The 13,564-nt window shown below is 40.8% G+C and overlaps 1 protein-coding gene across 1 annotated transcript in view; it reads right to left on the bottom strand.

Moving 5' to 3' along the window:
* Nucleotides 1-13,564, bottom strand: part of cntnap2a (contactin associated protein 2a) — a 303,910-nt gene that overhangs the window by 91,807 nt on the left and 198,539 nt on the right. The window contains exons 13-15 of the mRNA XM_068709763.1: nt 11,926-12,045; nt 10,629-10,744; nt 8,723-8,807 (exon numbers count right to left, since the gene is read on the bottom strand). Coding sequence (XP_068565864.1) covers nt 8,723-8,807; nt 10,629-10,744; nt 11,926-12,045 — 321 coding nt within the window. The remainder of the gene's footprint in view (nt 1-8,722; nt 8,808-10,628; nt 10,745-11,925; nt 12,046-13,564) is intronic.

The following is a 13,564-nucleotide window of genomic DNA, read 5'->3' as shown; positions in this document are numbered from 1 at the left end:
CATTACCAAGTTTAATGTCTTATGTTGAACTGTAATGCACCCACTGGCAGTAACAAAAAACATTAGCAAATTGTTGACAATGCCATGTGCTGAGTGCTGCATTTTGTGTGTGGATAATGGACTCCCTTGTAGGCTCTTTATATTGACTGATGTCTAATTTTGGCTGAAAAGAGCAAAGGGAGGAAAAAAATGGTCTACATGAGCTGTTTGAAGCTGCTCTGATACAAAAGCTTGTAATCAGAGGTGTGATGTGCAGCATATTGATACATCAATACATTTCTATTAAGACGGGAAAACAATTCGGAAACACAAATTCTATACGTCCAACATTGAGGATACATCAAGGAATTTAGAAATGATCCTACTGTCAATCACTCCCGTCATTGAGAGCAGCTGTTATGGAAACACTAGAAGGAGAAACCTTGTTTTGTTCCAACTACTACAGCACCAATGACACAAAACAATAAAATATAAGTTGAAGCTTAGTCTCTGAAGGGTAAGATGGCATTAAATTTAATTTGGATACAATATTAATTATGTCCCTGGCCTTTTCATTTCTTATGGATTTAAGTAAATTAGGGACTTAGTGGAGGAGCATTCACTAAACCAATGAAGTTGTTTCAAAGTAAAACAAATTTTAAGCTCTGCATTGTTCAAATGTTTTTAATAACCTGCTATGTCAATGAAGAGAATCATGGTGCAATATTGCTTTAATTATCTGCAAAAAATAACCAAGTTATTATTATTCATTTAAAATGTGATGCTGATTTTCTGTATCTGGAAATCTGTAAACTGCCAATCTCTTCCTTGAAAGAGCTCCATTTTCACTGACAATGTTTGATTGGTAGTTCTAATTATGTGCACCTGACACTTAATTACCTAAACGATGTTGGAGTGTGACAATCATTTAGTCTACGCAGGATTTTGCCTGAACATATGAATCTTGTTATTATTCTGCACTACATTCAAATGCATTTACAGCGAATGCAAACTTCAAAAGACTGCTTTTACCTTCGAGTGTGAACGAGTTTACCTCGAGCAAAACATGACCGAGAGCAGCCCATACCATTTGATCTTTGGCTGTGCCTTGACACGCAGAAGTAATTTGAGCTTCCAGCAGGTGCTGGTACGTCAGACAGATCTCTTTTGCGTGAAAAACAAAAAAAATATGTAAGCTCCTTTTAAGGAAGGCACAGCACCGTTCTTAGAATACTTGATTGAAATGATTTCTGTAAGGTTCTTGTATTACTTGAAAACTAATCCATTCAGATTAGTTAAAAAACTACATTTCATTCTATTGTGCACTAGAAGGAATAGGATCGATCCATTTAGTCTAATATAGCTTTGTCTTGCACTTAAATAAGGGGTTTTGTTGATAAGGTTGGGCGTTTTTAAACAAATTTCTCTACTTCTTAACAATTCAACTTTGTTCTTCTGCTCAGGTAAACTCAAGGATGGCTACTTCTTGTCTCTGCTCCTGTTGAAACAGAATTTTTGCACTCTGCCCAACAGTGGGCAGAGTGGGTGCGGAGCGTATTTGACATGCCGGATGAATGCTACAGCCAGTGGGCAGCAGGCCTGTATCACTCACTCTATGGCAATGCCAATAAGCACACACATGCATGAACACACACACACACACACACACACACACACACACACACACACACACACACACACACTGAAGTACACAAACATGTACTGAGTAAGAGAGAGACATAGAGGCTTTGAAAACAACACAGATACACACACACACACACACACACACACACACACACACACACACACACACACACACACACACACACACCAAAAGCCTCACTAGCAGCTGATGTTGTCTTTACAAAAGTTAAACCACATACCATCCATCCACACAGACATCAGACAGATGCACAGTTACACACCAGGACCATAACTTTATCACCCGTGGGACTCTCATGAGTCTGTGTGACTAAGAGACTGTGGTAGAGAAAACGACAAGCACAATAAGAAAGGGAGAGAAAGAAATACAAAAAGGAGGAAAAAGCAAAAATGAGGAAATGAAAAAGAGAGCGATGCTGCCCTTGCAAACACCTTATTACTCCAACTTAATGTACTGTAAAATGTTATACTGTTTTCCCTCGACACCGGCACCTGTGTGGCTATGAGCTGTAAGTGTTGCACTCAGGTAGACAGACCTGGTGTAGGAAAAGACACATGACTCTGTCAACACAACATATGACAGCATTATCTCGAGCAATGATGCATTACCGAGTCAGCAGCGAACAGGGAGCACATATTTTGTATTGTAAAAGATATGGGCCTCTCTGTGACGGATCACACTTTGTTGCTCTATGTCTTGTACAGTCTCTCTTACTAAACACCACATTGTCACAAAAAGAAAAATAAACACACACACACACACACACACACACGCCTGCTGTTTCCCATTAGCAATTAGAAAATCTTGAACCACCACCACCCCCGCAGATGTCTTCAAGTGTCTCCAGTTCAAACCTATCTGAAAGGCAGAAGAAAGGTTTCAGGCTAATTCCATCTATCAATTTGCTGTTCTATATAAAGCCTAACTTTACACGTCAGCCTCGAATGCCTCTTATCAACTGACTGAACACAGTGAGCATCCCTGTCCCTGCCTGTAATGGGTGGGGGGCAAAAAACTGCCTGCAACCTTGAAGGGAGGCGGATTCTCATCGGTGCATTTAAAGCAGAGAAAGATAGAGAAGATAATTTAACGTTAATTAGCATCTTGTCTACAGGGGCTAAGAAAAGGAAAGGGAAAGGATAGGCGGACACTAGGGTGATGGGGAGTGAGAGAGATGCCTGAGGGCGCTGGTGATAGTTCTCCTCTCTCTTGTGTTTCGATATATTAGCTCTTGTTCTCTCCCGGCCCCTGACTTGCTTCTTGCCTCAAGTGCCTTCACAAATTAATGACACTGTAACCAGAACATTAGTCGTGTAATGAAAGACGTGGCACAATCGGGCAGTGTGTGGGCACAATAGGCTAATAAAAAAGGATAATGTAATATAAAGGGATAATAAAATGAATAATGACATAATCCCAAACAAGGTCCATCGTCAGATTATAATTTTCTTTGTTTTTAAATCAGTAGGAAAACTACTAATTTAAAAGACAAAATCAATTTAACAGGTGTGAGTTGACATAATAACCACAGAGCAGAAGAGTGCAGCACTCATTGTCAATTTGTTAAGGATTTCATATTTTCCAGTGAACTTTTGCAGTTCACTCGGATGTCAGCGCGCCTTGTTCACATTTCACAGCAGTGCATCATTATTGGTACCTGTTTTTTTTTGCAGATGGGCACCAGAGCTTAAGAAGGAAAGCCAGAGAGAGGAGGAAATGTCTGCCACTGCTGCATTTGTAAAGGTTAATGATGAACAATAAAGACCACACACAAAAGAAAAAACATAAACAAGTGGTTAACCAGCGCTGAAGACTAAAGTCACTATGGGTAAGACCTGTCTGTGTGTGTGGAATACAGTGCTTGGCTTGCTGTGACTTGTGTGGCAATAATTGAGACCAGAGGTGCCTCAGGAATGGACTGTAACAGCGCCGTGCATAGACACCGCCTCATTATCCAGAACCACACTCATCTCCGGCTACCCCTGTTTCTCCCCTCTCCTCCTGTGTCCATCACTCTCTATCGTTCCTCCGTTGGCTTTTCTAATCAGTGTGTGTATGACAATAAAGAACTGGAACTTAAATATTCATTAGAAAAGAGAAATGTAATAAAGCCGTTAAATAAAGATTAGGAGTTGTATTCACCTCTATGGTCAGCCAGTCAATCATTTGTCCCAAGTTCATTCTTTTTCCACTGAGTGCCCTATGCTGCACCCTGATATCAGTTCAGCAGTCTATTGTTGGCTCAGTCCTTTTGCTCGACCTGTGACTGAAGTGTGTTGACAGCTTGGACGACGGGAGTTTCAGTTGCTCCCTCTGTTCCACTTTCTCTCTCTCTTCAGCTTTCTCCATTTATTCTCCCCACACTAAACCTTTTCATTCCATCTATTTACTGTATATAGTTTCCTTATCATTTACTTGTCCCTTCCTTTTAGTGACCTGTTACATTTTAACAGCCAATAAATATGCTAACATAAAGGTTTCATAATATGATGAAATCCTGAAATAATAGCACTTTATAATGAGAGCATTCACCAGTACAATAGTCATTTTTGACTGGACAAAGACAAATTACATTGACAATCATAACGTTATGTCATCCCCCACAGATTAACTGGATGTTGTTTTGCTGACAGACAAAGAAAGCTTTCCCTAGCAGAGAGAAACAGGCTGTCTATTCAGCACTATCAGCAATCTCATTGTAGGGTGGGCAGGTTATTATCACAAAACATTACATCTGCTGTAACTGAATTTTGCCGCTTGCTTACTTTACACTTGAGAACAACATTTTTTTAATTACATGATTGGATGACAATTATATTGGACAAAAGCAGTTTGAGTCAGTAATGCAAACCCAGTCAATACGCTTCTATGTGTAACTAAATAAGTGTAAAAGGCACTAATAGCATTCAGAGTATGTTATTGGAGACTTAATTACACTTTTTTGTTACATTACTGCAACAAATTTGGGTAACCAGATTTAAGGTACAAGCCCCTGACCAACAAGTGCAAAATTTAGAATCGGAGTAACTTTGTAAGTCTTGTAGACATGACTAGCGTCTCAGTCAAAGCTTCTTCATACAAGCAGAGAATGTGTGAATCAGTGTTGCCTCTAAACTGTGCCCATATTAGACACCTCTTACCGTAGAACAATTGACTGGATTAATGAGCTCATTTGTTTGACAGAAACATTTCTCTCTTCATTAGCCTGGATTCTAAAAATGATTCTATCAATCGCTTCAGGCAATAGAGAGAGACACAGCATGTGTTTTCACAAGCTTACAGAAGCTCTGAGTCAAAGTGAGTGAGTGTACATATGTGAATACATTTGAAGTGGATCTGATACTGATGCCTTTGTCGAGATTGAAAGGAGCATTACAGTTTGCCGTCTAGGTGCGGATTGCACACAGGAGAAGTGTTTATTTCAACCCAATCCAGGATCTTTAATTAACCCTAATCAAGTAGGTATTCTCCCTAAACCCAATATGATTCCTGGTAGAAAGCCTGAAAGCAAACTTCTCCCACATGTGTTTGGTTGAAACTACGGAGCCTCCTTTTGTTGACCGTTATAGTGTACATTTTGATTGTCCGTTCCACACAACGTGATTGGTTGATGCGTTTATTCAAAGAGAAAAATAACACCCCCTATTCGCTGCGTAATATTCATGTTCTGTGTGAAAGTATTCATGACAAAAACAACAGTTGAAGACATTTATTTGCGTGTGAATTAATTGCACACCTTTTCTTTGCAGATATTACATGACGCAAGAAAATTTGTTGTGGGATAATTTCAAACGGTAATTTTCCACCAACTTCTACACATGTAGGTAAAGGGCAAGTGTAGAACACTGATTGACTGATGGGACCACGACTTCTGGTACATAAACATGTTCATTTTCAAAATAAATGTAGGAGCAACAGTGACAAAGGTACTAAACCTGCCTTATTACATTGGACATTTATGACCCGTCAAGGCAACTGATGTACAGCACTCACCAGCTTCAGCATACGCTTCATCCAACATCCACTGAGGCTGTGAGGCTGTGAGTCAGAGAGTGATAGCTGTGTGTTTTCATCTGCACAAAGGCTTTTTTTTTGTGCAAGCCTTGTGCCATTGGTTGTTTACAGGTTGTTTACACTGAGAGGAAGGATTCTAAATCATTAGTGAAGGGAGCTAATTCTCCTTTTAAAAGCCGTTATTCCAACACTAACGGAAATAGTGTTCAAATTGAGTGAGAAGACAGGGACAGAGAGATGGGCTGGAAAAAAAAAGGAGATTTAAAAAAAAGAAGGAAGGAAGGAAATAAGGGGAGGTAAAATTGGAGGTGAAGAATGGGTGAAAGGTAAAAATGGAGACTTTAAATGGGATTAAGGAAAACAAAGAGGGGAGTAGAGGAAGCAAGTTTGGGGAATGAGGGAAGAGAATAGATGGATATGAATTGATAAATGCAGGAGATGATGAGGAGCAGCGGAGAGAGGAAGATAGAAGGAGGAAATAGGCGAGGAAGGAGACAAAGGGGAAATATTGCCCGAGTGTGTGTGTGCCTTTGAGTTGTCTCTTTGTGTGTGTTGTTGCATGCATCAGCATCACGCTGTCCCATTAGTTTACCCACCCATCTTGCCAATGAGACAATGTTGGCCGGAAACAAACTGTGTGTGCGCAGGTGCAGGATGTGTTTGAGTGAAAGACGGTAGATAAAAAACGGTGAAGGGACGGAATACGGGAACGAGGTGAGGAAGGGGTCACACAATTAGGACAATTACTGCCCAAGTTCCAAATTAGGGATGTCACTGGTGGCAGAATATAATTCCCATTTAACGGTTCGTTTAGCTCTTAAATGCCAGCCCTAGTGTAATAGATGAGATCCGGATGAGAAAAAGAGGAAGTGGAAGAGTAGTGTGCGTGTGCGCGGATCGCACGGATTTGCGTGTGTCTGTGGTTCACAGAGAAAATTCTGTTGACAGTGTAATTTGATGAAAGCTGACAGCTAATTTATGAAACATATTTTTGGGTAAATGATTTTTCCCGGTCCTACTACTTCAGTCATTCTAAACTGGTAATTGGATTTCCCTAACTTGCAAGGCAGTGAATTAGGAGTAAACTAGTTAATGAAGGACCGACGGACTGTGTGTGTGGTTGTGGGAGGGATGTTTGCATGTGTGTGTTCACACAAAAGCATGTAAGCATGAGTATAAAAAGAGAGCGTATTAATAAGATGTGTGTATTTCTGTGCACATATGGTACACTGCAGGTCTAGGTGCCATCTCTCAGTGCAGTGGAAGTTAATGGCAAAGTTTTGGTCTGCTGCACTAATACCCAGCTATTACTAACCACCTGTCGCTTTATTCCTACTCAGTCAATCAAGGACCATGGATCGCACTTGCGCGCACACACGCGTGATCGCACACGCGCGCACGCACACACACACACACACACACACACACACACACACACACACACACACACACACACACACACACACACACACACACACACACACACGCACACACACGCATCTAACAAAGATCCTCTCCCTACTTCGACCGCTTTTTATTTCATCTCCTCACTCTAATTGCCACAAGTGTCTTGTCTTTATGAAGCAATCCCTAAGGTAGTGTGTATGTGTGTGTGTGTGTGTGTGTGTGTATGTGTGTATGTGTGTGTGTGTGTACTGTGTATGCGTGAGAGCCAGAAAGGAATCAGAGGAAAAAGGCAGAAACAGCTCTGACAATGACAGCAAGTTTGCTATTCTCATCATGAAAAATACACTGTGAATAACACTATGCAAAGGCGCACACACACACACACACACGGATATTAGACTTAATACCAAGCTGTTTTACCAAGCTAAACAAGAGTAAAACACAGCTGCAAGCCCTGCTCTCTATTTTCTCAAAAAAACTATTCAAAACCCCATTGAAAGTCCACTAAACCCAGCCATAGCACAAATCAAACGTATCTAATCCAGGGCAAATCTTACACAACTCAGCCATTTCACTAGCCAGCCTAACTAATCCAAACCAAACAGGGAAGACAATGCCAGGCCTTGCTGAAGCACATTACAGCCAAACTGACTGAGTCCAAACAAATCCAATTTAAATGAATATTATCCAAGTTAATCTATTCAGAATGATCCCAGCCAGGCCACAACTCATTTCCACTGCTCTGTTTCAGTGCTTTCATCTGTAGTGCTAGGTAAAGACAACGAAAGCAACAATCAAACATACAGATAGACAAAAACCCAAGCAGGGTCGGGACCCTGGAACTCTATGGTGAAGCCTTAAATAACAAATGAGAGGGAGGCAATAATATGTGTAAAATACAACAAATTCTCACTCCAACACATCACTTGGTATCCATTTCATATGCACTGGGTAGCCCAGTGAACGGCACAATAAACACAGAGTTAATGTTGTGAATTCAAACAAATACTTGCTCAGGTTTAAGTAACAAAACCACAAAGTTAGGTTTAGGGAAAACATCATTGTTGGAGCTAAAATAAGTACGTAAACCAAGTAAAACGTACACAAGGCAACATAAGTACTGAAACACGGCACTAACGTAACTTCAAAATACCGATACTTACATGGCAACCTTATGCTGCGTGTTGCCATGTTTGAAATACACAGTCCACATTTTGAACATCCCCGTTCAAGCTATGCCATACACTTGCCCATGTGAAGCCAAACATTAAAATTGCACTTTAGATCTACATTTTTTCTAGCATACAAGCTGCGATTTAGGTCGGTGCAGAAAGGATGTGACCTCACGCAGAGAACATATGTAACCGAACATTACATGAGTGACACTGCTCAAACTATACAGGTATTAGCTCAACCAATCTTAATTTAATCACATATACTGTAGATATTCAGAAATTGATTCTATGACTTTTCTGTGTTTTTCATGACCGTATGAAGCCGGTTTATTTGTCTCCCGTCTTTCTTCCCCAGATAGAAGGAGATGGGGAGAGTGTGTTGTTGTTAATATGAACTATGACACAAAGAACATCCTGCCTTTCTCAGAGCTGTGAACTTGTGCTTGAGTCAGTGGGGAATACAAGTGCCATCCTCAGGCCTTACCTGGAGTGTTGAGCAGTCTGGACATGCGACAGCTGTAGGCGATTTGCTGCTCACAGTATTCCGCACTGGTGGTGATGGCTGTCACCTGGAAACACAAGCACAGATACGCATTCTTATTCAGCCAGACAGGACAATTTCACATAAAAGCAAATTATTGAGCTGCATAATGGATTAAAGTGCACTGCAATGTTTTCACTTAAGTTCCCCTGATTTAGAGAAGCTGAAAATGGAACAAGTGATCCATACAAATTAAGAGAGAACTAAATCACAGGAAGCATAATGCTGCTGAAACACTGTCTCGTGGAAAAACTGTGGTCTTAAACACATTGCAGGACAAAACCACAGTCAAACCTCAATGGAACATTAAAACCCGTAAAGTTCACACACAGTTCACTTTTGACTGAGAGCGGCTGCCGGAGAACATGACTTGAAAAAGCTAACTTGTCTTCGTGCGACCTGTGCAACCAGCAAGATTAAGGTATTGAGTCTTTAGTGTGAGAGAACAGATTTGGGTTGTAGGCAGCAACACCACAGGAGACAGGTGGTAGGGACATGAGGTGGAACAGTGACATTATCATTGTGCATTTGAAAGAATTAAGACTGCATCAGTGTATGATGCTGCTGATGGCGTAGGTTAGTTAAAACAGGGGCAGCGTTAATGTTACCATAGTTTAGAGCAGAAGAAGTTCTATTTCGACTACTCATATGGTTTTGTCAACTAATCAATGTGTTAATTTAATAGACAGATCTGTAAAACTTAGTTTCTCCACAAAGAATCACAGAAAAGCGCCACATTAAATGTTGCTTTTACCAGATATGTGTTCTGAAGATTCTATGGAATAAGTCATTCAGCATAAAAAAAAGCATAAAAAACGACTAATTGACTACAGAGATCTTTGTTGACAAAGACCATCATGATATAGGAAGAAATTACTCAATTCTTTCTTTACAAACAACTCTATGCAACGCTCCACTAGCTCAGGCTAGTTACCAATACATTTGCATGCCGTTGAAAAATTTACTTGTTCAATTACAATCTATCTTTGCAGTTTCTGGAATGTGCAGACTGAGGTGTCAGTGTCTGGCTGACACATAGGCATGATCCCAATCACCTGTGCTAATTTTGTTTAATTACCACTCATTTCACAAAAACAGACATGGTGAGATTTCCGTGAGGCTGAGTATAAGGAATAGTTACAGAACCCAGAAATTAGGGGCTTTGCGAGAGAAAAAACAATCTCTTGGACGTGGAAAAAATAGCAATAAAATCAAAATGAAGAGGCAACAAATTAGAAGAACTTGTTTTTATAGCACTGAGGCGACAGATATTCATACATGAATGCTGTGACTAGTGTTTGTGGATCACTTTGAGTTACTTGTAGGAGTCTATGAAAAGGTGATTATTTCCAGTGCGTTTTGATTGAGAAAATCAAAGGAGTTTTTGATCATCAAACTGAGAAGGCAGCCTGTCATAGTAGAACATGTTGGCACAGTGTAGTGTAAGGGGACATGGCTGGGCTTTTTGAGGACAGTGGAGAACACAGAAGCATGCTCTATGTTAGACATGCCTTCAAGTGTTGGATATCATTTAAAAGAAAATAATGCTAACTGTGATGATTGACAGTCTACCTCATTCACAAGAGGTTGGTATGCAGTCTCTTGGCATGAAACTAAGAATCTGATGGCTACAATTTTAAATACATGAAAAGCTTTTTTTCCCCATTGTATTTTCATTGAAGAACAGCACAAGACTTATATTTTGTGGAAAACAGTGTTTGATGGCAGACATAAAAATCTGTTTTTAGTTGAATATAGCTGAAAATCTAAAACTCTCACAAGACTTTCTATGAATAATGCATGCCTGTGTGTGTGTGTGTGTGTGTGTGTGTGTGTGTGTGTGTGTTACCTGGTCCATAGAGGCACTGTAGTTAACCTGTAAGACGGTGCGTCTCTCTCTACTGGAGCCAGTCACTGCAATTTTGGGTGGTAGGTTGTTCATAACTGTTGTCCACACTTTGTCCTCTACACACACAAACATGTGACCATTTCAGGAATTATTCAACGAAAAGAATAAACCATTTATATGCAGTAATTGATTTGTTTAAGTATATCCAGATTACATACATTTACACAAACTGTGGATTCAATGCTCATACTGACACTGAGACACACACGCATGCACGCATGCACACACACACACGCACACACACACACGCACGCACACGCACACAAACACAAACACACACACTGCAGTTTGGCTGTCATGGCATCGAAGTTCTTTCTCTGTAATCTCAGCTACAGCTATACGACGCAGGGTTTAATAGACACTTCTGTGCTGTTATAGCATGAGCCAGTCACTCAGACATCTCCCTGTTCATTCACACTGTCAGTCGGGGAATGTGTGTGTGTGTGTGTGTGTGTGTGTGTCTGCATTTCAAGTCTCTCAGGTGTGTGTATGTGCGGGAGAAAAAAAAACTCTTAACATTTCTGAGGTATGTGTGAGTGTGCTATTCAGCGTGACTAAGGGGCTAGCCAGCGGAGTGCAGTGACATTTCATTAAAAGTCTCGCCTTTTCTCTGCCTGCGTGCTCTGCTGTTCCAGACTACCTACTTATTCCACTCTGTGTGTGTGTGTGTGTGTGTGTGTGTGTGTGTGTGTGTGTGCATGTGTGTGCGCACTGAGTTGGGGTTGTGCATGTGTCGGTTTGGGTATGTGTGTCTGTGAGTGACAGATGTGTCACTCGGACCGTTGGAGCACTATTTGGTTTGCATAACAGGTCAGTTTCATATGTGCTTGTGTTGAGTGAGTGAGTGTGAGTGTGTGTGTGTGTGTGTGTGTGTGTGTGTGTGTGTGTGTGTGTGTGTGTGTGTGTGTGTGTGTGTGTGTGTGTGTGTGTGTGTGTGTGTGCACGTCTGGGGTGGAAGCTCACTCAGAGTTAGATGTCAGTAGCAGTGACCGTGTCGCCATGGAAACCCAAGGCAGAGCAGGTCAAGAGTGTTGCTGTCTGAGGTTAAGAATGAGGAGGGCAGGAGAGTTTTATTCCCTCACAGGTCGCTGGGGCTGGAAAGAGTAGGGAGGTGTGCGCTCGCACGCTCGCTCGCACGCACGCACGCACGCACGCACGCACGCACGCACGCACGCACGCACGCACGCAGTAGATGCACAGTAGATGAAAGCACACACACAGACTCTAGCACACACACCTGTCATGTTGCAATTGACTTTGAAGGGGCCAAGGGGTCCGCTGCCGTCGGGGTCGATCCAGTAGGTGTCAGAGGACCTGCCCAGATGCTTATAGGCCTCACATGATGGCTCATAGATAGCTAAAAGTGGGGCAGGAGAAAAAAGAAATAAGGAGGCATATGAGCAGAAGGAAGAGGAAGAAACAAGACTAAAAATGCATAGCCACTGAGGTTGTTATAACACCAGACAAAAAATACACAAAAAAAATGAAATGTTGGACATGACTGAGTGGCAAAATAATTTTTGTTTACGGTTGAAATGTTTGATGATTCTGAGGAAAAGTAAAAAAAAAAAAAAAAAAAAGAATTAATATTAACATAACGTGTTATATATTTTGACGTCTACAAAGAGTTTGCTCTTATTGTTTTTCTTATCTTATATTACGTCATGTTGAAAATATCTTTATTTTTTGACAATGATTTTAAACAGCATTGTTGAAAAAATAATAAAAATAAAGAAAATAGAGATACGACTTTGCTATTCTAATATCTTTACAATACATGGGTTTAAAAATGTAAATGTTGGCCTGAGGGTGGTGACAACGTTTAAATCTGAAATTAGAGGGGTTGACACAAAAGTGTTCAGAGATTTGCATGGCAGAACTTCTCATTTTCTGTCCTGAGGTTGACGCTGGAGAAGAGGTCATTACAGTAAGCCACTCAAAGCTATTTTCTGATATCTTGAGTAGGGTTAGGAATCACAGTGTAAGACATGATATTGTACTGCAGGTCTATGTCGCCCACAATAACAATACGAAAAGATGATACACCTCCCAAAAGAAAGTCCTCTGCATATACACACTATAATATGTTTCTGTCTGTAATGGACCAAACATTGATAAAACTGTAGAATTTAGGTATGGATCTAAAATAGCACATCAATGTACGAAGCTGTTTGCATTTTTTCCCCCTGCTTCCAGAAGGCAATTTCATGTGGTTGCTAGGTCTCTATTCAGCGCATGTCAAGATGTGGTGTCTTGTCTCACACACTCCAGCAATCTATCTGACAACATATTGATCTTCACATACAGACGGTGTGTGTGTGTGTGTGTGTGTGTGTGTGTGTGTGTGTGTGTGTGTGGGGGGGGGGGGGTGTAAGTGAAATGTAAGTGTGCGACTTGGAGTGAAAATTCCTTGATTGAGGAGACACCATTCACAGACTTAATAATGACTTTAAAAAAATAACATCTCTGCCTTTTAGTCTAAGCTCCTTATAACGGTTTCTGTTTTTGCATGTCTCTTCTTTCTGTCCCCTCTGCCATCCTTTTCTCTTTCATTACATCTTCTAACTACTTCATTATCTGTCTTTTTCTCAAAGATATCCCTCTGCTCAAGGAGTTTACTGATGCTGTTGCTTGCAGAGAGTAGATCCTCTTAAACAAAACCTTGCTGAACCATCTCACAAGAATCTGAACAGAATTGTGAGGCACTACATATATTTCAAAGCCATTGGTCAAAGGCTGGAACACGATGGAAGCTGAATTACCAGCACTTCGCCCAGGATTTCTTCTCAGCGGTGGGAAACAATAAAAAGATTCAAAGGCCAACAGAGAAAGTCATGATACATTGATGTAGAGGGAATGCGATTAGAATGATGTAA

The sequence above is a fragment of the Cebidichthys violaceus genome, unplaced genomic scaffold, assembly GCF_023349555.1.
Source record: "Cebidichthys violaceus isolate CVI_PGR_0920_01 unplaced genomic scaffold, fCebVio1.0.p SCAF_15, whole genome shotgun sequence".
In the NCBI taxonomy this organism is placed as follows: Eukaryota; Metazoa; Chordata; class Actinopteri; order Perciformes; family Stichaeidae; genus Cebidichthys; species Cebidichthys violaceus.
This window is presented reverse-complemented; position numbering and strand designations above follow the sequence as displayed.